General features: G+C 39.4%; 2 protein-coding genes across 2 annotated transcripts in view; one reads left to right on the forward strand and one right to left on the reverse strand.

Moving 5' to 3' along the window:
* Positions 1-26,209, reverse strand: part of LOC150055618 (albumin-like) — a 230,077-nt gene that overhangs the window by 56,639 nt on the left and 147,229 nt on the right. The window lies entirely within an intron of this gene.
* Positions 13,043-26,209, forward strand: part of Rassf6 (Ras association domain family member 6) — a 46,699-nt gene continuing 33,532 nt past the window's right edge. The window contains exons 1-2 of the mRNA XM_090344035.1: positions 13,043-13,161; positions 23,660-23,757. Of these exons, the coding sequence (XP_090200161.1) occupies positions 23,693-23,757 (65 nt within the window). The 5' untranslated portion in view covers positions 13,043-13,161; positions 23,660-23,692. The remainder of the gene's footprint in view (positions 13,162-23,659; positions 23,758-26,209) is intronic.

Raw genomic sequence — 26,209 nt, forward strand, 5'->3', positions numbered from 1 at the left:
ACACTAAATGACTTTTTACTGTATGGTACAGCAATGTATTTATCAGTGTTTTATGGTACAGATTTACATGGCATTTAATTGTAGACAAGGTGTTCTTCACTTGATATAATATCTGACTCATGCCTATAGTTATTTTCTTAAACAGTAGTGACTGGATTTGCTTGCAAATAGCGATGTTCAAAAGAACCAGATACAGTTCTATTTCGAATTGCATCCATTAACTGACATGCTGAATTGAAACTCCTTTATGCAATGACTTAAAAGTAACAAATAGTGTGTGTGTGTGTGTGTGTGTGTGTGTGTGTGTGTGTGTGTGTGTGGTGTATGTTATGCTTCTCGTTAGATGCATGTTATACCTCTGTAGTTGTTCCAGAGTTCTGGGAATCACAGTTTCAACATCTTAGATCATATGTTCCAATAGCAATCTGAAGTCAAAAATATTTTAATAGCAGCTGGAGCAGTGCTGGAAAAAAAAGATGCCCACTTGCACCCAAAGGGAAATAACTTAGAAACAAACCTGGAAACACATGCTAAACTTCTAACCTACAAGCACTAGCAAAAGTGAGCAGGGAGCCTTTGTCTGCACTCACAAACTAACTGCCTGCCTTCCATCTTTCCTGTCTTCTTTGCTTTTACTGTATGCCCTAATATTTCTAGAGTCAGGTGCCAGGTGCCTGGAATTGCTGGTAGGGTGAATGTAGATGGATATTCATGTATGAACTTGAGAAAAGAAAGAAATGCCAATCTCAAAATAATTCTATCCTGCTTCTTTCTACCCTGTACAATATTAGAGAGAGAGACTGGTCCCTAGAAATATTTCACAGAAACTAGAACTGTGTTCCTCCTTTTGTCTGCCGCCCTTAACAACTACAGAAATTGAGCACTCATTAAATTCCAAGCCCTTTTAATTTCAGACCACTTTAAGAACATACACATCCCAATATCAACATCATAAAATACTTTCTATGGGTATATGTGTATAGCTCATGTTTATATGTTGGGAGAAAGGGAGGACAAAATTGGCATCGAGTCCAGGCATTATGCACTATCTAACATGTGTGCATACTTCCTCTGTGACAAGAGTCAAGGTTCCCAAGGCCACTGTGTTTAGTCATTAAGCTTTACAAGAAGCTTGTGAAGTGGGGTCATTATTCATCCTTATCTTTGCTCTTCACACTGGGAAGCTAAGACACAGCCAACTGTACAAAGGGATTTCTCTTGAATCTGTGAGTGGTACGATCTCCCAGCTACTACACTTCTCCCTGGAGTTTGTTTTAAAGGCAAAACTACCTCAGTCTGCAATTCTACTCTGTTCTGCTGATACCGCCAGAGAGATTTTTGTAGGCTCATTTTCTTGTTCAGACTTCTGCCTGCAGGAACATGCTGGGAGGTAAGGATCTTTTGCCTGCAGGATAGAAAATGACAGACCAGGGAAATGGCATGTCACATTCCCAGACATGTCTGCTGGGGGGAGGGAGCATAACTTACAACCTTGACATTCTTCAACTCCCCTCCTTCAGTGCCACCTTTCCAAGACACCTTTCTCATGGATAGGCTTTTCTGTACTTCAAGACCCAAAGAAAACCGAAGGACAACTTTACTGGGTGTTGCCATGTATTTAGAGAAGGTAGATCTGAAATAGTGTGACTCAAAAAACTGTCTTGACCTCGACAGCAATGGCATGGCATTTAATGAGTGGAAATTATTGATACATAGTGTCATATGCTCCAATTAATCCACAAAGCAACCTGGGTGGTACCTTCTTGGCTTGCATGCAAGAAAACTGAGACATGTTCATTCTCCTCTTACTGTCCTTGTTCTAGGTACACTTGCCTTCTCTAGGTCTTTTGATTCTTCCCTACAACAAAGGCTTCATATACGCTGATCCTTCTGGCTGTCTTGCTTCCTCCATTCCTCTTACAATCCAGTTTAGGACATCTTTCGATGTGTACTTATACATGAATCATGTACCCACATAATGATACTTGGAGGTCCGTAAGGATTTTAGGTGTCTTTTTGCAGATTATAATGTCAGAAGAAACGAGTGCAATTCTCAGACACCTGAAAGAATTAAATTATACAGATTGAGTTAATGACTTTGCCTGTTAGCTTGTTATGGGGTCTGGATAGGCGAATGAAACCTCTCAAAACCATTTGGTAGCACAGTAGGAGTTGCCTCGTGTGTGTGTGTGGTGGGGGGTGCTTCAGGTATGAGTAAAAAAAGTTCGGCCACTCCCATTACTACAGGCCATGCTGCAGGAAATCATAGAATACTAGAAAAATACAGACTTTTTCTGGTAAAGGAAATGGCTCGTTACCTTCTGAAAAATACCTAGTCATACACAGCCAACACCTTTCAAATGTGGGTCAGAGCAAAACAGATTGAGAACAAGTACCAACTCAAACCAAGTTTAACAAGTTTGGCTGCTGGGCTTTATGGAAGGGGCTAGCTGGAAAAATATTAGCACCAATCAATAGAATAATATTGGCATTAGAAGCAATATTGCAATACTAAAAATTGGAACAAATTAAAACAAATAAGTTGTTTACCCCATTTCAAGTTGAACTAGGGGTTGAAATCAGTTCTGTCTTCTACCACCATGTCATGCCACCTCCTGCATATTCATATTCATGTTACCTAAAATTTAAAAATTAGTAATATAACACCAACAAGATGGAGTCCTCTAGTGGCTAACACTGGTACTGTAGTTACTACTGTAGTTACCATAGGCTGTGAACTGAATGACATAGAAAGGACATGTGTGTGTGTGTGTGTGTGTGTGTGTGTGTGTGTGTGTGTGTGTGTGTTCTGGTAATGGGGCTTGAACTCAGGGCACTCGGGCCTGAACTTTTTTCTTTACTCAAGGCTAGTGCTCAGCCACTTGAGCCACAACTCTACATCTGACCTTTGGAAGTTTATTGGAGATAAGAGTCTCTGAGATTTTCCTGACCAAGCTTGCTTCAGACAATGATTCTCAGATATTAGTCTCCAGAGTAACTAAGAGTACAGGTATGAGCCTGGCAGGCCTTTTGTCTTTTGAACTTGTCCTGTCTATGTGTCATCTGTCACAGCTGTCTCTCCACATCGTCCATGTGTACCTAGAAATCTACATTGCTAGCTTACACAATTCTACCCTTTCCAGTTGCAATTGCCAGCTGTCCTTTCTCAGAGAGAGAGAGAGAGAGAGAGAGAGAGAGAGAGAGAGAGAGAGAGAGAGAGAGAGAGAGAGAAGAGACAGAGCACACGCGCGGGCGCGCGCGCACACACACACACACACACACACACACACACACACAGAGCTTTTAGAAAGTGTTAAAGTGATACTTGAGTCACAAGGGTAAACCAAACTTTAGACTTTGGATTTTCTCTAAAACACTTTTCTTTCCATTAATCACCATTTACTTTCATTTCTCCTCCTTTGGCTCCATCTTTCTCACTTGAGCCAGTTTCTTCTCTTAAGATCTTTGCCCTTTCTCACACCTCAGGGTCCTCAAGTTGCCTCTTACTGAGCAGCAACTATGTGCAAGGCAGCTAGTGTTCCACATGTCCTTTCTTGCAGGATGCAACTCTGTGAAGTTTCTATCCGCACCTTGGTTTTACAGCTGAGGAAACCAGGGCTCTGAGAAGCTGAGTGACTAAGGGGGAGTATCCAGTATGGCGCAGGGCCCGAATTCAAGTTGCATTCGAACTTTCGTCTCTAGTGCTCTTCCTGCCACATCACAAGTAGCTGTAACATTTACACTCCATTTGCATGAGTTCACATTGAATATTGCAGAGAAAAAAGCCACCTTTCATAGCAGAGGCTATTGAACCATAGGAATACAGAAAGGACAACTGTCAAACTACTTTCTTTCAGACTTCCTCCTTTCTTTCTATTTCCTTGCTCTGCTTGCCTCTGCATGAAGAACTAATAATGTTTGACTGAATACTTACCTGCAAAATATCTAAAAACTGGATGCTATATATTTCTCCTTTGATGAAATATCTCCTTAATGTATTAAGTGCCTGCTCTGTGCCAGTTTCCAAAGTTGACTCATTCATTCCTTCATTCATTCATTTACATTTTACAGGCAAGGGAAACTGGGAGAGGCAAGAAATCAAAACCCAGGTGCAGCTTTGATTCTTTCATGTTTCCTTTAAGAACCATTTACTGGAGAATAATTTATCTGTGTGCATGTTTAACTCTCCAACAAATCTCACCTTCTAAGCCCTACTCATTGTTTCTGATATGTGGGACTAAACCCTTCAGTTTACAGACTTTTGCTTCTGTGGATTATGTGTATAGGTGTTTTACCATGTTAGGAACTGAAACTTAAGGACGTTTTCATTTGATTCTATTTTATTTTACAATTCCAGAAGTCAGGTAAAGAAGACAATGCATCTTGGTCAACATCATGTCATCATTCTTCCCTATATTTTCCCATTCCATCCCTACTATCATGTTACATAGTTTAATTTGTACATAATATATATTGAATACAATGGCTGTATTTTCTCAGGCTCCCTTCATTCATTTGCCTCCACTTGTGTCTCTGCAGCTTGCATTCAGAGTATGCTGCAGCTTCCTGGTCTTCATTTTGTTAAATGGTTCATTAGTTGTTCAAAGGAGTTACATTATTAATATATCATCCTTCCGTCAATTTGTTCAGTATATAGGCATAGAACCCTTTCTAGGGTTCTATGAGAAGAGGTTTTAATATTTGTATATTCAGTCATTTTAAACATTAATAAAAGTATTACATGCCTATGTTCTATTTTATAATAAAACCCTGTGTTTTCTAAACAAAAAAATGTACTGAGAAGGGCTTTACTTTTTTTATAGCTTAGAAATCTCTTTAAGAGTTGTTGTTGACTCACACTTACAATCCTAGCTACACAGAATGCTGAGATATGAGGATCATGTTTGGAAGCCAGCAAAAGCAAAAGTTCCATTAGGGTTTTAATCAGCAAAAAAAGACAGAACTGGAAGTGAGTTTCAAGTGGCAAAGCATCAGCTTAGTAAACTTGAGGCTCTGATCCAAACTCTAGTACCTCCAAAACAAGTAAACACTTATCTGTTAAAAGAGGGAAATGCTTTTGAAAGGGTTTTCTTCATTATTTCTCAATTAATACAAATATTTTTTTGTCCTACACATTTTAGCAACAGCTGTGTGTCATTCATGCTCATGAGTAGGGCAAATGATCCCACTGAAAAGTCCCTGCTTAGCCAAACAATAGGCTCCTTAAAAAAATGCATCTACTATCTCAGTGTTTAACATGACTTGTGTCCAATGATAAACAGCATTGCTTTTATAAAAATTTTAGGGATAGCTGGGCACGGTGGCTCATGCCTGTTATCCTAGCTACTCAGGAGCCTGAATTCTGAGGATCAAGGGTCAAAGCCAGCCTGGACACAAAAGGACCTTAGACTCCAGTTAGCCTCTAGAAAAGGGGAAGTGAGACTTGGCTTAAGGGTAGGGTGGTAGCCTTGAGCTGAAGAGCTCAGGGAAAGTTCCCAGGCTGAGTTCAATTCTGACAGTAGAATTTCTCTGTCTTATGTTTTGCAATAAAGATGTTTTCAGTAAAGTCTTCTTTCATAGAAAAGTAATGCCATATTTCCTAGGAAACAGGAAGCAGCATTCATTCATCAAGTTCTAGATAAATGTTGGGACTTTACAGAGAAAAGTCATCTCTTTCAGTTACCATCATTTATGAAAATCTTTCTTGCAAAAATGTCCATTGTAAAATCTATTTATATTAAGCTTCGAGTATTGTAAAGGCCGGCCTCTTTCATTGCGTTAATTTCCAAGTTGGGATTTTATTGGGAGCCCTCATTGTTCAGAGCTGGGATTATAGCAACACAACCCTTGCTCCCAGGTTTTGAGAACAGCCTCAAACAGGATATGAATGGTAGGACTACAAACCAAACTGACTGTCTTCTATGAATTTTCTTCAATTTCAGGTAGTTTCAATTCAGGTAGTTGAATTGCACATCACCCCACAACTTACTGGCTTAGAATAAATCAATAAATAGAAAATTAACGGGGCTCGGAGTTCTGTTGGACTGATCACTGGAGCTGAGCTCCTCTGGGGATTTTGGCTGCTGCTCTTGGCTGATCCCACTTATAAGTACTAAGTCAACTGCAGATTAGCTTGAGGACGTTGCTTTTAGGTGTCAGCTGGGGAAATGGGTAATTGGGCAGAGTCATTCTCATTCCATAGACTAGCCTGAGACCCTGGGTATGTTGACTGTAGGCTTTCAGAGGAAGGAGAGGGTGAGTCCCAGTACATAAAGGATTTTCAAGGCTTTATTTGGTTCTGATCCATTGACCAAAATAAGGCATGCAGTCAAGCCTAGTACAGCTCAGGTAACTCATCCACAGCAAATACTGACGCATAAAGTCAAAGACATTGCTATTGATCCACCATTCCTTTTGATATAGCTCAAAGAACACAGCAAGCAAGAACAATGTCTGCATAGATGCCTTTTTCCCTTGCACTTGAAGTCATACATTACCATTATAAATTCTACGGCTAGTCTAGAATCATTTTCTAAAGAGAAAAATAATTAAGATAGTAACTATGCACTTAAATACTACTAGTATTCTATAGTGAGCTTTATAAGGCAAAAATAATCAAGAAGATTTTAGAAAGAATGATGATCAGATTTGTCTACCAGACCGTAAATTGTACTATAAAGCCAACGATATGAAACAAATGCCCTTGTAGTTCAATTAGGCCAGAATACAAATTGTAGACACACACACACACACACACACACACACACACACACACACACACACATATATATATATATATATATATATATATATATATATATTATATGTAGGCTTAGCCATGAGCTGGTGGCTGTAATCCTAGCTACTCAGGAGGCTAAGATCTGAAGACTGCTGTTCAAAGCCAGGGCACAGACTCTTATCTCCAATTAATCACCAGAAAACCAGAAGTGGCGCTGTGGCTCAAGTGGTAAAATGCTAGCCTTGAGCTGAAGAGCTCAGGGAAAACACCCAGACCCAGAGTTCAAGCCCCATGACTGACAAAAAAGAAAAAAGTAGGGGGGCCAGGAGTTTGGCCTAGTGGTAGAATGCTTGCCTAGCATGCACGAAGACCAGGGTTTGATTCCTTGATATCACATACATAGAAAAAAGCTGGAAGTGGTACTGTGGCTCCAGTGTTAGAGCTCTAGCCTTGAGAAAGCCCAAGGACAGTGCCCAGGCCCTGAGTTCAAGGCCCAGGTCTGGCAAAAAAAAAAAGTAGGCTTGAGTTGAATATCATCAAAGTACATTATATGCATGTATGGAAATGGCACAGTAAAACCCTGAAAGGTTTTCATATATACCAAAGAAAAGAAAGGATGGGTAAAGGCCATTACAACATTGTACATATATGAAAATGGACATAGGAACCTTGACAAAATGGGTGGGGTGGGATTAGATAGGAGAAAGATTAACAGAAGGGCTGACATTCTGATGCACTGTACAAATAGTGGACATATTGGGTGGAAATCTCTTTGCACAACTATTTATGGTAATAAACAGACAAAATAATATACTGCAACTCTAATATATATATATATATATATATATGTGTGTGTGTGTGTGTGTGTGTGTGTGTGTGTGTATATATATATTTGCCAGACCTGGGCTTGAGCTCAGGGCCTGAGCACTGACCTTGGGCTTTCTCAAGGCTAGAACTCTACCACTTGAGCCAAAGCACCACTTCCAGCTTTTTTGTATATATGTGGCACCGAGAAATCAAACCTGAGTCTTCATGCATGTTAGATAAGTACTCTACCACTGCAAACACTCCACCACTAGGCCAAACTCCTAGCCCTACTCTACACTTTTTAAAGTACTCTTTTATAACATTGTATACAAAGAAGTTTTCATGCCTTCTCTTTGAAGAGCGCCATCTTGATTTGTCACTTAGATACACACATATCTTGCTCCATATAAAAGATCTATATCATTGTAGGTTTATACATTAATGCCAATATGTCAGCATAAAAATGTACGAGAACTTAGCTAATCAGAAAACAATGCAATCTATATTTATTTACTCTATACGTATTTATGGTTACTGCTTTTCATTTATTAGTCATGGCAATATTTTGTGTCCCTGGTTATGGGGCTGATGTCATTCTAGGCACTCTATCTAGAGGATAGAGAAGCCAATAGAGGTGATAATCACAGCTATAAACACAGTACCATAGGGTGCTAAGATGAAGACAGGGAGCTTTCTTCAAGGCCAGGTCATTAGGAAGGTTCCTCCCGGCCAAGCTGGTAATATTTAAGGACAATCAGAACAATGAATAGAAACCCCCTGTGCAAAGCAGAGCTTTTTTTTGGAAAAGACAATGCCAAATTCAAAGGCAGGAATCGGTTTGGTCTGTTCTGGAAGCATGAACCAAATCCAGTGAGCAGGCACACAGTTAACACCAAAGAAGAGAAGAAGCATCCCCTCCAATTAAACCCGTCATGTGGAGAACTGTAGACCACAGTACAGAATTCCTATTTACACTTTATTCCAAGTGTATTGGCATCAACTAGAAAAGTTCTTTCAAAGGTAATTACAGTGGTAGGACCTGAATATTATTTATAAAATATTACACCAGCCGGCACGGTGATACATGCTTATAATCCCAGCTACTTGGGGTGTAGAGACAGGAGGATTAAGAATTCAAAGCCAACCTGGAACCAAAAAAAAAAAAAAGTTATCAAGACTGTATTTCAAAGCAAATCAAGAAACCAAAGGGGCTGGGGATGTGATACAAGTGGCAGAACATTTGCCTTGCATGCTCAGTGCCCTGGATTCAATCTCAGTAAAGCACACATACATTGTGCTGGCTGGTGAAGAACTATACTATGACAGAGTGGGAAAAAGAGATGAATTAGGGGGCCAGTTGTCTTAGGTGAGCAAGATGATGGTGGGCTGACATAGAGTGACAGTGCTGGAGGTAACAGCATCCGAGGCTGCTAAGTGCTCTAGGCAGGAAGGAGAAAAGGAGTCAAAAGCAATTTAAACATTTGGCCTGCCATCTATGTTAAGTTTAGGTGGTAAGACAGAAAATTAGATCATCTTTGCCTTCATATGGAGTCTGTAATTTACACTGATTTAACAAATGTGACCCAGTTAACGTTGTAATAATTCACAGTAATTACATTAGATTTACATATTATGGCTTCTAACATAGCAAAATCCAGATGTGTTGGAATGTTTAAAGAAGACATAATGAACAAAAAAGTAAAGGAAAAATATCCTTATATAAGGGTAAGAAAGCTTTTATAAAGCTGAGGTGTAACTGATAAAGAGAGTTGACTAATTTTTCAATTCTTTTCATGTCAAAAATGTCATTAACAAAATTAGTTAGCAAACAACAGCCTGGAAAATAAAGCCACAGACCAAATAATGAAGAGTTGATATCCTTAATATACAAAGATATTTCAGAAATTAATAAATAAAAGATGATAAAAATTTACAATAAACAATAAAAGCAAAAAAAGACAAGTATAAAGAATCCAATAAATGGATAATCAATAATATACATACTTAAAATGTGATAATATTTTTAATCTTTAAGGTGATAAATGTTTATAAAAGTGTAATAAATGTTTTAAAACTGATTTGTTTCCCTAGGAGTATAAAATTGATTATTTTATTTCATTATGATTTTCATTTTGTTGTTGCTTATTTTGGTGTTGTGTCTCAAACTCACTCTGTAGCCTAGACAAGCCTTGAATTTGAGATCTTCCTGCTTCAGCCCCCTTAGTTCTGGAATTACAGATCATAATATATGCTTGATAGGTTTTTTTCCCAGTCTTGGGCTTGAGCTCAGGGCCTGAGCACTGTCCTTGGACTTTCTCAAGACTAGAACTCTACCACTTGAGCCTCAGCACCACTTCCGGCTTTTTTTCTAGGTATGTGGTACCCAGGAATCAAAACCAGGTCTTCATGCATGCGTTTTTAATATACATTCCCTTTCATCTAAAAAATTTACTTTTTATTTGTATATAGGAGTTGTACAAAGGATTTCATCACATTTCCTGGTATGTATATATGTACTTTGATTAAACTTAGCCTTTCCATCAGTTTCTCATCATTCCTGCCCTTTTTCTAAACATTCATAATAGATTTCATTTTTCCATTGTTGTACCTATAAAGTACATTGAGCATGCTTGCCCTACCATTTTTCTCTCTCCTTTCACCCTCTTCACAACACTTCCTGTTTTACACTAATGTCTTTCATTTGTTTTTATATCTAAGTTCCCTGTATGAACCTAGGACATGTAATCTTTATCTTTTTCAGCTTGGCTTATTGCACTTAGCTTGATGATCCATTTTTCTGCAAGCAACGTACTTCAATTCCTGCTTATGGCTGAATAATAATCTGCTCTAGAGATATATACCACCATTTCTTTACCCACTCATTGGCAATAAGAACTGAGTGGATTCCATAACTGGGTGATTGTGAGTAGTACTGCTGTAGCATGGGTGTGCAAGGGTCTTGACTGTATGCTGATGTTAATTTCTTCACTTTTTTAAAACACCTTTAAAAGTCTAGTTACAGATGAACACAACAATATTGTGCAACAATTTAACTTTCTCACATAAGGAAGTGATTAAATAAATATTGGTCTATACATATTGTATAATAAAGCATGGTAAATTTTCATAACATTTTATATGTGATATAAATAGATTATAAAATAACGAAGTGAGATTAACCCCTTTGTACAACTGCTTAACAATTTTTTTTTCCAGTCCTGGAGCTTGAACTTGGGGCCTGGGCACTGTCCTGGCACACATTTTGCTCAAGGCTAGCACTGTACTACTTGAGTCACAGCACCACTTCCGGTTTTTTTCTGTGTATGTGGTACCAAGGAATCGAACCCAGGGCTTCGTGCATACTAGGCAAGCACTCTACCACTAGGCTACACTCCCATCCCCAACAAATAATTTTTTTTAAGTAAATACATTAAAAAAAATAAAGTGAATGTAGCAGCATTTTGTGAGATTTCCATGGAGGAAATATATCAAAAGACATTCACTAAATTGTTTATATTAATTACCTTTGACTACTAGATTTGTGATTTGTAGGTAGTTTTTTTCCCCGCTACTTTCACAAATGGAATTATACACTTTCATATTATAAAATAAAGTTTCATATTTACAAAAGGACAACATGTTGAAAAAGTCTCTTTCCTTATCTTTTCAAGGAAACTACTTGGAGGATGATAATTAGTATAAGGTCTTATAAAATGATTTCAGATAAAACGCAAAACCATGGTGCTGGTGCTGTGATACTGATCATACGCAAGTGACTCTGAGTTGGGGGGAGGGAGGAGCACAGACGGGAGGAAGACTTCCTCCAACTAAACAGCTGTAAACAGGGCAGGTCCTGTTACTCACGGTCCAAAGGTCAGGCTCAGGCAGCTGCCCCTCCCGGAGGCTTGCTGGGACAGCCAGGCCCTCCAGCAGGGACAAGGATTACCATTTCATGTCTGTCACCGGCTAAGTCACACAAGTATTGATGCAGATTTAGTAAACTCTTGTGCCCAAAGACTGATCAGTCTCAAAGCTCCTGTTTTCAAATGCCACAGGTTCCACGGGCGAATTATCGCAGCTTTTCCACGTCTGTAATTCTCTTTGTCCAACACACAGTGCAGGAGTGGGCAGCCATTCATGGCTCCCGGAGAGTCACTGGGTTAACCTGGCGTTTGCACTCATAGGACATGGGCAATCAGCTCGGCCTGCTTTGTAGGCGAGGGGGCTATCAGGAGGAATCCCTGTGAAGTGCTCGAAAGCTTATTAGTTGAAATAAGTCTTATTTGGGAGAAAAACATGGAACAGGGGCATCAACGTTCAAGAAGCAATGTACCCACTCTTGACGAATGTAACCCTAACTCCTCTATATATCACCCTGACAATAAAATACAATTATTAAAAAAAAGATTGAAAAAAGTGTCTTGACCTAGGAAACAGAAAACGAATAATAATACTTCAAAATGGAATGTGTGTGTTTGCAAATTTAAAAAATTTGGAACTAAATAAATTAAAACAATAAATAAAACAAAATAAAACAAATAAATGAAAATCTTGTTTGCCCTACACCTGTCACTTGATAGTGGGTTGGTTTGGGTTTTTTTTTTTGGATACCCTTTTGAAATTTGAGATACAGAAACAAGAAAAAAGTTTTCCCCATCCAATTGAATCCATCACTGGGACTATTTATTCATTTCTTCTATAGTCCTTTATTACAGTGATTTCCAAATGCTGATGTCTACTAAACTCTTCTGCGAAGCTTACAGAAAGTACAGATGGAAATAAATTTTACATCTTGGGGTGGGGGGTAAATGAAGGTTGGGGGGGCGGGTAACAGGGCTCAAAAAGAATATGTGCTCTTTACCTTCCTTGTGTAATTGTAACTCCTCTGCGCATCCCCTTGACAATGAAATAAAATGAAATGTGAGTCCAGATGGCCCAAGCACGTACCCAAGTCCTACTAAACCGGCCCCGCAGGCTGCCCGCGATTCTGGGGAGCCCTGGGGTGTGAACCCGCAGCTCTGCGTGCACAGGGGCGGGCAGGGAAATGGGGTGGCCAAAAGATCCAGGAGTAGACGATGAAAACCCAAGTAGTGAGCAGCGGCGTTTGGTCCCGATGGGTCTCGCGTGTGGACCCAGAGCCTGGGACTGGGGAGCGAGTGGAGCCCCGGGGCTGAAGCTTTCCTGGAGCTGTGAACTCACTCCTGGAGACCTGTGCCCGGGAGCCGGCGGTGCCCGGATCCGAGGCCGCGGAGGGCAAAAGTAAACACTCCCAACATGCACCGAGGCGCGGGGTGGGGCTCAGGTGTCTGGCCCTGGGGTAAGGAATCACCGCTTTCTTGGGGTGTCTAGCCCAGGTGCCCAGGGTGGGGTAGGGGGCGCGGCAGGCCGGCCGGGCGCAGGGCCCCGCGGAGTTGCTGGACGGCGCGCGCCGGGCTCCGCCCTCGCCGGCCGGGGCGCGCACCCCGCAGGTGAGGGACGCCCTGCAGTCCCCGCCTGGCCGCCGGCACAGAGCTAGCCGCCTGGCCACCGCCAGCCATCCCAACCAACCCTCCCGAAGCCAGTTCAGCCCGACCGCCGCGGCAGGGGAGAAGCTCCTCCTGCTCAGTGAAGAACAGGTGAAAGCTGGGGGGCTGGGTGTGTGTGTGTGGGGGGGGACCAGTGAATCCACTCCCTGGGGTGAAGTTAGAGAAGAGCAAAGGGCAGCGTGTGTCTGAGAAGCCTGAACCCCAGACAGGGTATTTTTCCTTTTGCATTTCTCAGAACACCATTTCCTGGTCTAGGTAAATTGTTGAGGGGGGAGGGGATAGAAAGAGAGGGAGAAGGAAGAAGAGTCTGGGGTAAATGTGGCTACCCGGGACCCACCCCCTTCCTCCGAGGAAATGGCTCCTGAGATGTTGACCTGTACGTGTCTAGATCTAGAGCCCTGGGTAATTTTCTTTTGCTCTGTGGATTCTTATGGATTAGGACTTTGCGTTGAATCATCAGATCAGAAGTCCCTGGGGGCTCCACTAAGTTTTTATGTGGTTCCACAAATCGATAGAAAGAAATCACCCCTAAAATCTTTGAAAAGGGTTGGAATAAACTTTATGATTTACCAAACAATGAAAGAATACTCATAAATAATTAAATGAGGGGGAAACTTGGTAAATTCAGAATACAAATTCTGAAGTAGGAGTCGTAGGGTTCCGCTCTTGGCTCTCCTATTTGCCAGTTCATTCATTCACAACACTGAACACATGACAGGCCGCATAATTCACTCTGCAATATAGGGTTGTTCTGGGAATTGAACACCTGGAAAATGTTTCATAAATGGTACTTCCTATCACCGGTAAGACACAGTAGCCCTAGGGAAGAAAGGACCCCCCCCCCCCCACGAAGTGAACTCAGCTGAGCAGGCGTAGCAGTGCTGGAATTGAACTGATTTCTAGATGGAGAATATAAAACAGAGCAGCAGGTGGTAGGTGCCAAGCACCGCGTCTCTGAGTATCCATGGACTTACTTGGCTCCTTTTCACTTTTCAAACATAATGCCTAGTCCATGGGGACAAATGTATCCGCTAACTCAATCATGGATTTAAAATAAATACATATCTACATGTTGTATAATCATGTTCAACTTGGAACACGCCTGCCCATATTTATCTACTACTTTTATAAAGAAAAGAAAAATTTTGCAGAGAGGTATGCACTCTCTCACATTGTGGAACCCATGCCATCATGACGTCATAAAAGGTACTGTATTGAGTGACTTCCATCAAATGAAACCATGCAGTTCATACCCTTGTGTGGACATCAACTTGAATTATCTGTATTAAAATGATGCTGACTTCTCTTTATGTTTATACACAAGAAACCAAAGAGAAGGGCAGCAATGGTTTGTCTATGTTTAGTTCTTAAGCTTTACTGGCGGGGAAACTGGATTGATTTACTTTATGAATCCTTTTGTGAATGTTGCTGCCTTTGGGAAAGGAGGCAGTAGCTGTGATTAGCAATTTCCATCAATGTCATTTATTAACAATATTTTAACAATAATATATATCATATAATCTATTAAAAATAATGTATCTATGTCATTTATGGTTAATATAAAATACTCAGATGTTTGCAAATGAATTCTAACAGTATTATCATTGTTTTAACAGGCTCTTTTTTAAAAATTGAGATTAAGTTATAAATTCTCCATTGTACTTATATTAGATATTGACTGGGAAATGTAGATAGGATTCTAAAGACAAACACCTGGACTCTGCTATGCTATTGTCTTCTGGGATCTTACAGTGGGTAGCAGTTTAGCTTATAAATTAGTAGTGTCAATTTAGAAGAAATTAAAATATTTACTATGCATTTTTCAGCTTTTATAAAAATTATATGCTACTGAACTCAAAATCATTTGATTTTCTATTTCTCATGTTTCCTAATGGGCATAGACGTATGTGAAGAACAAAGGCCTCTGCTGTGAAGCCTCTATTTATTCATATTTAATGTTGAGGCTAATCTGTTTAGCCATATCACTGGGTTTACATCTTCCTAGTTAAACTTGGCTTTAGTGTACACATATTTCTAATGTAACATTTAATGACAAGCTACTACATGTTTTGAATTGAAATAGAAAAAGAATCAAGAAATGAGTAAGAAAACATTCATTTCTTCAATTATATTCCAAACTCAACATTATATGACATATTTATAACCTGCTATTAAAACTTTTATACTTAACTTTGAATTTCTTAAAATGATGGAATCTCACACTACAAAAATCTCCCCAAAATAAGAAAACTCCTGTCGGCTGGGAGTTTGGCCTAGTGGTTAAAGTGCTTGCCTAGCATGCATGAAGACCCGGGTTCGATTCCTTGGTACCACATACATAGAAAAAAACCGGAAGTGGCGCTGAGGCTCAAGTGGTAGAGCTCTAGCCTTGAGAAAGTCCAAGGACAGTGCTCAGGCACTGAGCTCAAGCCCAGGACTGGCAAAAAAAAAAAAGAAAACTCCTGTCATTTACACTGAAATAGATGCTTAGTGCTAACAGTACATTTACTTGTTGAGGTTCATGGATGTACATGTAGAAGCTTAGTTCAGGGAAACTGGATATCCATAGGCTTCATATAATATTTTTACAGTATAAGCTAATTAAAAACACCGCCTCTAAGAAAAGACTGTTGGGGGGTTGGTCATGAATCCTTTTGTTCAAGGCTAGCGTTCTACCACTTTAAGTCACAGCAGCACGTCCATCAACATTTCCATTTTCTTGACCTCTCAAAGTGGTATTTTCTATCTGCATGTTTCCTTCTATAGCTTCTTTTCCTCTCTGTCCAGTGTCTACATTCATTCCTTCCATTTTCTGCCCACTGTATTTGGACCTTGCCTTATACCTCTTGTTTTGGCCTTTCCCAGGTTCATTTTAGTCTTTTCTCACTTTAACTCTTCAATTACACTTACTTATTCTTTGATGATTAATTAGAGAGTCATTGGATGGTTAACTGGAGATGAGTCTCATGGATTTGCCTGCTCTGACTGGCTTTGAATCATGATCCTCAGATCTCAGCTTCCTCACTGTTAGGAACACAGGCATGAGCCACCAGTGCCCAGCTTAAAAAAAAAAAAAGACTTACTAAAATTTTCTCCTTGCACTTGGACAATTGCTAGAATAATTCTGGGAAGTAAACAAGGTGTGTTTGTTTTGGTTAGTTCTCATTTGTTCATTTCTTTACTTAATGTTAATTTGTAAAAATCTCTCACCACTGTGACTCTTTTGACCTTTTTTTTTGGTCAATCCTGGGGCTTGAACACAGGGCCTGAGCACTGTCCTTGGGCTTTCTCAAGGCTAGAGCTCTACCACTTGAGCCACCACACCACTTCCAGCTTTTGCTATGTATGAAGTAGCAGGGAATTGAATCCAGGTCTTCATGCATGCTAGGCAAGCACTCTACTACTAGGTCAAACTCCCGGCCCAACTGTGACACATTTCGTTCAAGGATCCTCATGAATAAATGGCAAGAGATTCCGATACAGTCTACACTTTCTGGCTTTAGCTCAGTAGCAAGCATAGAGAAAGTGTTCAAGTTATATTTGTTGGATACACAGAGGACCAAAATTTCCACTTTTAAATAAGTAAATGTTTAATTAATCCATGATTGAGCACAGGAAAGTACTGATGCATTTGAGTTTATTTGAGCTGGAATTCACCTCCTCCCATCCTTCTATCTCATTCTGCTCTCAAAGTAACTGGGGAATCCAGACAAACCTGCATGTAAGCAGAATTACAGAGTTGGAGGAGGCCAACTGTTGGCATACCATTTTTCCCCAGACCCCAGTTTTGTCCACATTCTGATGAGGTCTCTCTGTCTCTGAAGGATGAAGATCCTATATTGCTGGGTTTCTCCCCTTCTGGCCTACCTTAGATTTGTCACTACTTCCAGCTCTGTTTATTTCTTCAGGGCTTAATTACTGACCTGTTAAATTCCCTGCTCTTAAGCTCCATTGCATCTGGGCAAAATGGAAAAATAAATACCCAACTTATTAACAAACTGCTCTTATTTTATACATAACCTAAGTCAATAAACTCCTGCCCTGACCTCATAGTGATATTATGAGTCACCCTCCACGCAAAGAATGTATGTTTGTAGCAACTATCTCCCTCCTCAAATCAGAGTATATCCATTCTACCAAAAGAGCTGAGCATCCGAAACTTCTAGACCTGTATTTTTATACTTTCTCCCAAAGCTCTCTTCATTTTTGCCATTCATGACCTCTATTTAACATTCCACTTAAGACTTTTAAGAAGACTAATTCAAACCACTAAACCTATCACATCTTTATAATTTAGAAAATCTTCGCACACACATAAAAAATAACTTGTACTTCTGGGTGTAGAGGCTACTCATAGACTGAGATCTGAGGATTGTGGTTCAAAGCCAGCCTGGGCACTAAAGTTCATGAGACTCTTTTCTGCAATTAACCACTAGAAAAATGAGAAGTGGGGCTATGGCTCAAGGGGTAGGGCAGTAGCCTAGAGCTGAAGAGCTCAAGGACAGAGCCCAGGCCCAGAGTTCAAGCCTCATGACCTACCAAAAACAATAAATAAGTAAATAAATAAATAAACAAACAAACCCATACTAGGCCTATGAGTGTGACCTAGGGGTAGAGTGCTCACCTAACATGCACGAAGCCCTGGGTTCCATTCCTCAGTACCACATACATAGAAAAGCCAGAAGTGGCTCTGTGACTTTGTGACTCAAATGGCAGAGTGTGAGCCTTGAGCAAAAAGTGTCAAGGACAGTGCCCAGGCACTGAGTTCAAGCTCCAGGACAGACAAAAAACAAAACAAAACAAAACAAAACAAAAAAACAATAAAAACCTCATACTAAATGTAGTTTGCCATGAACCTTGGTAAATGGAAACAGGAAAAAATATAGGAAAAGAAAGAGTTTTGAGTCACATCTATGCTTCTATGCTTCATTTTGACAATTAATAAAAACAACCTTATACCAAATCATATTTATACCTTTTAGGTGTTTAAACTGAATATTTTTCATTACTGTTCTTTGTTTCTTTTTTTTCTATTTGTCTGAATAATTTTAGCAAATTTTTAAATCAGTCAATATTATTTTCTAACCAATAATTATGTTGCCTTTTTCTGTTCATTTTCTTCCATTAAATTCCATTCATCTGTCTTCCTCCCTAAGATCAAAGAATAAAGCAAGCTGTTTGTCATATCTCCTGCAGTCTTTTGAAACTGATTGACTTTAGCATAGATCATAGTTCGCATAAAAATTATTGCTCTATCCCAGTGCGGGTAGCTCACACCAGTAATACTACCTACTCAGGCGGCTGAGATCCTAACTACATTGTAGTCTGAGATTGTGGTTTAAAGACAGCCTGGGCAGAAATGTCCATGAGACCATGAGACTCATCTCCAATTAACCTCCAGAAAACCAGAAGTGGAGCTGTGGCTCAAAGTGGTAGAGCGACAACTTTGAGCAAAAGAGCTCAGGGATAGGACTCAGGCCCTGAGTTCAAACCGTTACCACAATAATAATATAAATAATAATAATAATAACAATAATAATGTCTTTGATTCTTACAAATACAAATAGAGGGAACTATCTGGAAAGCTCCTTACATCAGTCATTCTTCTTCCCATCACTGCCAATTTTACTTCAAAATCAGAAGTTTCTATTGCTGGCTCTTCAATTCCAGATGTCTTTGGCTTTTGCTGACAGCTTCCTGCCTAGTTCAGAGATGATACCATTTACTTGTGTCTCCCCATGCTGGAAGGGGCCAAGTGGCTTTCTACGTCTTACTTTAGTTATATATTAAAAGTGACCCAAAAGATTTATGTTTAGATTCGAATCTACTTATGATGGAGGAAAAAAAAAATCAAGTCCTGGGTAGACAGGAAAGAGTCATGGAAGAGGGAAACCAGAAACCTGGAGAAAGTCCCTGCTTCTGTTTCAGCCTGTGAGACATCCCATTGCATGGTGGTGGCATGACTTCGGAAATCAGAGAAGGGGCGTGAATGAGCAGATGGATGTGTTGTGCTAAAAGCAAGTAGAAAAACAGAAGAGAAGATGGAATGGTCTTTCACACCAATCAGGATTTAGGAGTCAAGGGGAGACATAAACTGAGGAGACTAGACTGCTGAGGTCAGGGAGATGACAAGAAAATAGAACATGGCCACAGCTGCTGTTTTATTTCCAAAGCTTCAAGAAGTGTTTCAAGAGGTGAGGAAAAAATCAGTTTTATTAAATGCAGAGGCATGAGAAGCAGATAAAATAATTTTTGAAGGAAGAAGAATAGGCCACTGAAATGTGAAAGGAGAAGTTCAGGAAAGGATAAAGTGAAGAAATCTGAGGCAAATATTCTAGGTCTAGTAGGAAGTAAGTCTTGTCTGTGTCACTGTCATGGTGGGACCACCTACAATCCTTTGTGTGTGTTACAAGAATGACAAAATCCTAAGAGTCAAATAGGAGCTGTTCACCACACATTCAGGATAAATCTTATGAAAGTATCACTACGGTGTATTGTGTACCTGGAACTGCTCTGTCTCTTCTCCAGCTAGTGCAACATGCCTGTGTGGCTTCTGGCTTTTTTTTTTTTTTTTGGCCAATCCTGGGCTTGAACTCAGGGCCTGACCACTGCCCTTGGACTTTCTCGAGGCTAGATAGAGCTCTATCACTTGAGCCACAGAACCACTTCTGGCTTTTTTCTATGTATGTGATACCAAAGAATTGAAACCCGATCTTCAAGCATGCTAGGCAAGCACTCTACCACTAAGCCAAACTCCCTGCCCTGGCTTCTGTCTTTTTATCAAACTTCTGTCTCTTCTGGAACAACATGTTTTCTTCATGGGACACACCTTACCAAAAATGCACATGATGACATTCCTGGATAAAAAGAGAGCAGGATTCTTATTTTATTTTTTGAAACTGGCACCAGGTCATTGATTATTTTATTTTTATACATATACTACCTTGAGAAAAATTTAATTCAGGGAAGCTAAATAAAATGAAAAATAAAAAGACAAATGCAGTCATCTTCATACAAAAACCTTTCCTATACCTAGAAATCAAGTCTTAAAACTTGATTCTAGATGAACTGTCACTTATATTGTTTTTTTTAATGTTTGTTATCTTTATTGAAAGGATGATGAGCAGAGGGGTTCCAGTCATTTAAGTAAAGTAATCATTACACTAGGGTTTTTTTTTCTAGTGATGGGGCTTGAACTCAGGGCCTGGGCATTGTCCTTGGACTTTTTCAAAGCTAGTGGTCTACTTAAGCCACAGCACCACTCCTGGCTTTCTGTGTATGTAGTACTGAGGAATTGAACCCAAACGGCTCTGTGTATACTAGGCAAGCACTCTACCACTAGGCCCTGTTCCTGGCCCTGATTACATAAGTTTTTTTAAACAATGTTACCCCATCCTTTATTTTGTCCCTTTAGCCCTACCTTCCCCTCCTCCAAGTTGCAATGTTGATATCCAACCTAGTGTCAAGTGAGTGTCATTGTTGCATTAGTTTGTCTTTTGACCTGCTGTTTCTGTGGTTCCTTTCCCCCTCCCCTGGTCAATAATCCTGTATGCAAGACACAACATACAGGCATTTAAGAAATATGAAAGAAAACACTGAAAATAAAAATACAACAAATAAAAAGCTAGGTACAGGATATAATAAGAACCTCTTGCTTCCATATCCTGGAGTACATGTTGATACACTTTGCTGTGAGCAGGATTCTGTAAACATGAAATAGGGCAGAAAAGGAGAGAAGGCATAAATCATTAATGGCAATAGCAGAAAATAGAATATTTAAAGAATTTTCCCTGAGTCTAGAGGAGATGGGCCTGCAGTACTGAGAGCCTTCTGATCAAGGTGATGTGATGGTCAGAAAGATAAAGGCATAAAAGCAGAGTCCAGGCAAGCATCCAGTTACAAGATGCTTGGTGAGATTATCAAAGTGCTCTAAGGAAAAACAGATGCATGAGGGACATTATGAGACTATCAAAATAGTTTTTCTTCACTCTTCCTCTGCCCGGTTGTCTTACAGAATTAGAGTATGTAATGTCTTTCACTTACCTTATCCAATTAAGAAAACACTTTATTTCAAATAACATAACAATATCCCACATATACTCTCCAACCCAAACCTAATTTATCCAAGAAAATTGAAATTTTCTCTCCTGCCCACCTTTTTTTTTTCATGTTCTTAAGAGCTGATTTTCCTGGCAAAGAGTATAACTTTTTTAAATTGTCATGGTAATGTAATGGTTACAATTACATGGTAATGGTTACACTTACATTCTCCAGGTAGAAGGTGCATTACTTCTCACACACTGATACCCCTTCTCATGTATTTGTCCCCATTTCTCTCCCCACCCCCTCCCAATCATCTTCTTTTCCCCCCTTCCCTTTCCTATTTCAAATAAACAAATATAAAATATACCAGGTAATAAAGTCAGAGGCAGTAACCATATGAGATTAACCAAAGGGCAACAAAAGAGAAGAGAAATAACATAGTATATTAAGAGCATCCAAACACATAAGATAAAGTTCTTATTGCCATATCCTACAGCTCATTTCATTTAGTCTCATTCTATATAACCTTAGTACCTAGGTTTTTTTCCATATATTTTTAATTGTAATTAATAGAAGGGTTACATTATATTCACCTGATAGAAGGTATATTACTTCACAAATATTGATACCGTTTCTCATGTCATGGTCCCAATTCCCACCCCCCTGCCCCCCACTCACCTTGATTTCCCCCTTAACTATCCTATTTCAAATAACCAATTAAGCACTTATAAAATATATCAGATAACAAGATGAAATATTGTAACAATATGAGATAACCAAGGGACAGCAAAAGAGATGAGAGATAACATAATACATTAAGGACAACAATCACTCATTATATGGCTTTGTTTCTATATCCTGGAGGTCCTTACATTTAGCATCATATTATATGGCCTTATGTATCTAGATTTTGTTCTATTGTAAATCTCTGCTAGGAGAGCCCAAAGTTTCTACTGATTATGGCAAATGAGGGAAACCATTGAGCCTATGTTCCTTTGAGTCTGGCTTACTTCACTTAATATGATTTTTTCCAAGTCTTTCCATTTCCTTACAAATGGGTCAATGTCGTTCTTTCTGACAACACCATAGAATTCCCTTGTGTATAAATATCACATCTTGTTGATCCACTCATCTACTGAGGGACATCTGGGTTGGTTCCATATCTTTTTTTTTTTGTTTTTGTTTTTTTTGCCAGTCCTGGGCTTGAGCTCAGGGCTTGAGCACTGTCCTTGGACTTTCTCAAGGCTAGCACTCTACCACTTGAGCCTCAGCACCACTTTTGGCTTTTTGCTATGTATGTGGGGTACCGAGAAATCGAACCTGGGTTTTCATGTATGCTAGGCAAGCACTCTACCACTAGGCGAAACTCCCGGCCCCCTGGTTCCATATCTTTGCTATAGTAAATAGTGCTGCAATGAACATGTGCTAGTGGCTTTAGTATGTCCTTGTTTCTGGACGATTGGGTAAATGCCAAGTAGTGGAATTACTGGGTCATAGGGGAGTTCTATGTTTAGTCTTTTGAGGAACTGCCATACTGCTTTCCATAGTGGTTGAATGAGTTTGCACTCCCACCAGCAGTGTAGTAGTGATCCCTCCTGGCCACATCCCCTCCAGCATCTGTTGTTAGTAGATTTCTTGATCCTGGCCATTGTAATTGGAGTGAAGTAGAATCTTAAAGTTGTTTTGATTTGCATTTCTTTTATAGCCAGAGATATTGAGCATTTCTTCATGTGTCTATAGACCATTCTTATTTCTTCTTCAGAGAAGATTCTCTTTAAGTCTTTGGCCCATCTTTTGATGGGATGGTTGTTTTTTTGGAGATTAGTTTTGGAGTGATTCAATTTTTTGAGCTGTTGATATATTTTAGCTATGAGGCCTTTGTCTATTGTATGGTTAGTAAAGACCTTCTCCCACTCTGTAGGCTTTCTAGTTAATTTGTCCAGCCCACCTTTTTATTTTAGCTGTATGACCTGTAGTTCTATAGGCTTGGAACAATAATAGTTAATTGTTAAATTTCTGCAATATAGATATATACCTAATATTACTCATCACACCCTGATGCTACTTCTCTGAACTCATACAGGAGGATATTATTCATATCTGACCACAGTTTCCAGAGCCTGAAGGAGAATTTGAGAATGTTGCTTCATCCTTAATCATGCCTTCCAGTCACAGCTTGAATTAAGCTGCCTGGAATGGTGAAGTTGGGCTCATGTCACTAGGACAAGATTCTTTCACTGTTAGGTTGAGCTGCTGCAATGGAAGACTATAATTTCTTGCACCAATTCATGCAGGAGAGAACTCTTTCTAGACATGTATCAGAAACAGACTTACCAAATTGCCCAATCCTTCCTTGAGCAACTATATCTGTAGTTTATTTTTTTTTAATTTGCCAAATATATTTCTCAAATATTGCTGCCACATAAAATATCACCTTAAAGTTCCCCCCCAAATATTCTTATCTACTGTAGATACCACACTTAGCATATTCAGTGTAAATGAACTAATTTATGAGTAGATCATTAATATTATGCTAATGTTTTAGGGGAACCTCAGACCATCTTGTAAAGGGTGAAGGATGACAGCGATGGAGCATCAGTACCCATCTTGGATCTTCATCAATGAGAGGACTTTCATTACCAGGTAACCACACCAGATATACACTGCATGTTATCCAGAAAAGCAATCACCTGCAGAAGACACCAGGCCAAGGTTTCTAAGCATAGCATATGCTCAACGAGATCAATGGTCAATGATGTGACTCACCAGAGGACACACTGGCTAAGAGGCTGCAAAAGTATATTCTTAAAGATGGTCAAACCATACCCTCTCACAGAACAATCCCTCCTACTTCATAAATAGTGCTTCAACCTCATTAAAAGCTACACTTCTGTCTGAATAGCTGAAGCAATTATGAAGAACAAGATTACATGAAGGAACTAAAGTTCCTCAGATGTGACACACCCAAAGAATTAGCTCATGGGCCAATGTGTGTTCTGTCCTGGCCTCTCCCTTTCTTGTTCTTCATTACACACGTCACTTTTGCTGGTTTCCTCTTTAACAATAGGTTACATAATATAAGATCAACATATATAAATGTCTTATATGCAGAAAATGAATTTTCTATTGCTTTGAAATAATAGTATAAGGGTTTATATATTATAAACATGAGAAAGGCATGAGAAAGGCATGAGAAAGCACACACCTATAATCCCAGCTACTCGGGAGGTAGGGATGGACAGGATGGCAGTTGAACCAAACCTAGGCAAAAAGTTAACAAGGTTCTTTCCACGACAGAATGGTGTGTAGTACAATGTTTGTGATCCCAACATAGCAAGAGGCATAGGTAGAATGTTCACAGTCCAGAGCTTGTCCCTAGCCAAAAAAAATAGAAACTCTATCTGAAATATAACTAGAGTGAAACAGGGCTTGAACATGGCTAAGTGATACAGCACCTTCATAGCAAGTACAAGGTCCTGAGTTCAAACCTTAATGCTGGAAACAATGAAATTAAAAGGTAAGACTATGCCTGACTGAGCTAGAATATTGACAGAGGAAGGGACAGATAGGATAGTGAAGAATTGAGTGGTACTAGAACATGACCTACGTCATAATGGGGATAGGAATGGAAATAGAACTAAAGCCAATGGCTAAAAAGAAGCCAAGTTAGGTGATAGGAAAGCATAAGGGGACAAACAGAATCAAATGTGAATTAAAGTCATAACTGTAGAATCAAGATGAAATATAAGAGTGGAAAGAAGACATCATAATTGACCTTAGAAACGAATAGAAAGGTGACTATGAACTAAGTAATATATATATGCATATATAGAGAGAGAGAAACTCCATATATATATATTCCATAATGAAATCCCTATTTATACAATTAACTTCAATATGCTCTAATAAAAATATTGATAAATTGACTTAAAACAGAAGTTGCCTTATTCCTTTATTCATATACTTCCTGTCTGTTGCTGTGGACAGGTTCTGTCCTGAAGCTTGAACATTCAGTAACAAACCCAAGCAAACCCTCTATTTCTTGGGATGATATCCTGTAGCAGGGGGAAGACACATCCATATGAAAAATAAATGCTGAACTACAGGGAGAACAAAGATAAAGACAGAAAGAGGGTAAATAATGTTGTAGGGGAAAGAGGAAGGGTGCAATCAGGTTTAACCTGATGTGTTGGGAAGGCATTGGTGAGGAGAACCTTGAAGTCGTGTGGCTATGAACATTCTAGAAGGAAGGGCTGGCAAGCCCACAACCTGAGGCAGGTGCATGTCTGCATGTTTTGAGGAGGCCAGGGGAAAGGAGGAACTGAAATGATAGGAAAGAGAAGGTGAGGTTAAAGATAAAATGGGACCAAAACATGAAGGGTTTCATCGGGCATTTTGAGACTTGGCCTTTCCTACTATATAAGATGGGGCAAAGTCATGGAAAGATATTGGGCATATGGATTACAATATCAATCTGGCTACTCTGTTAGGAACATATCAGAGGGGGACAAGAATAGAAGCAGTAAAGTTACAATGGAACTGATGGCTGGAGGGAGAAAGATGAAGGCTTGGACCAACATCGAGGCAGTGAGATAGAAAAAAGTATGTTACAAGTTTAGTTTGTCCTCATTTTCAAGTTCACTTAATCCATGATCTATACATTAGAAACAAATTGTATGTGTGCTGACTATATTCTGACCTTTTCCTGTAAGCAACACAGTTTAACAACACTTTTCACAATATTTATATCATATTCTGCATTATAAGGAATCTAAAGGTAACAATATCTACCAGAGGATTTGCTTGGTTGCATGAAAACACTGTCACTTTATTGGAGAGACTTGAATGTCTTCAGACTTTGCTATCGTGGTGAATTCAAAGCCCACAGATACTAAACAGCAGGATAAATTTAAAGGAAGAAACAATGGGATTTCTTGAAGGATTTGATGTGAAGTGTGAAAGACAAAATGAATCAAGGAAAATTCTAATGATAGTGATCTAAGTGAGTGGAGTAAGTGTATTTTTTTCTATTATGAAGAGTCTATGAAGAATAGGTATGGGATAGGTGATTGAGAATTCAGTCCTGGATATGTAA

This window comes from Megascapheus bottae, chromosome 13 (assembly GCF_031878675.1).
Source record: "Megascapheus bottae isolate mThoBot1 chromosome 13, mThoBot2.hap1, whole genome shotgun sequence".
NCBI lineage: Eukaryota > Metazoa > Chordata > Mammalia > Rodentia > Geomyidae > Megascapheus > Megascapheus bottae.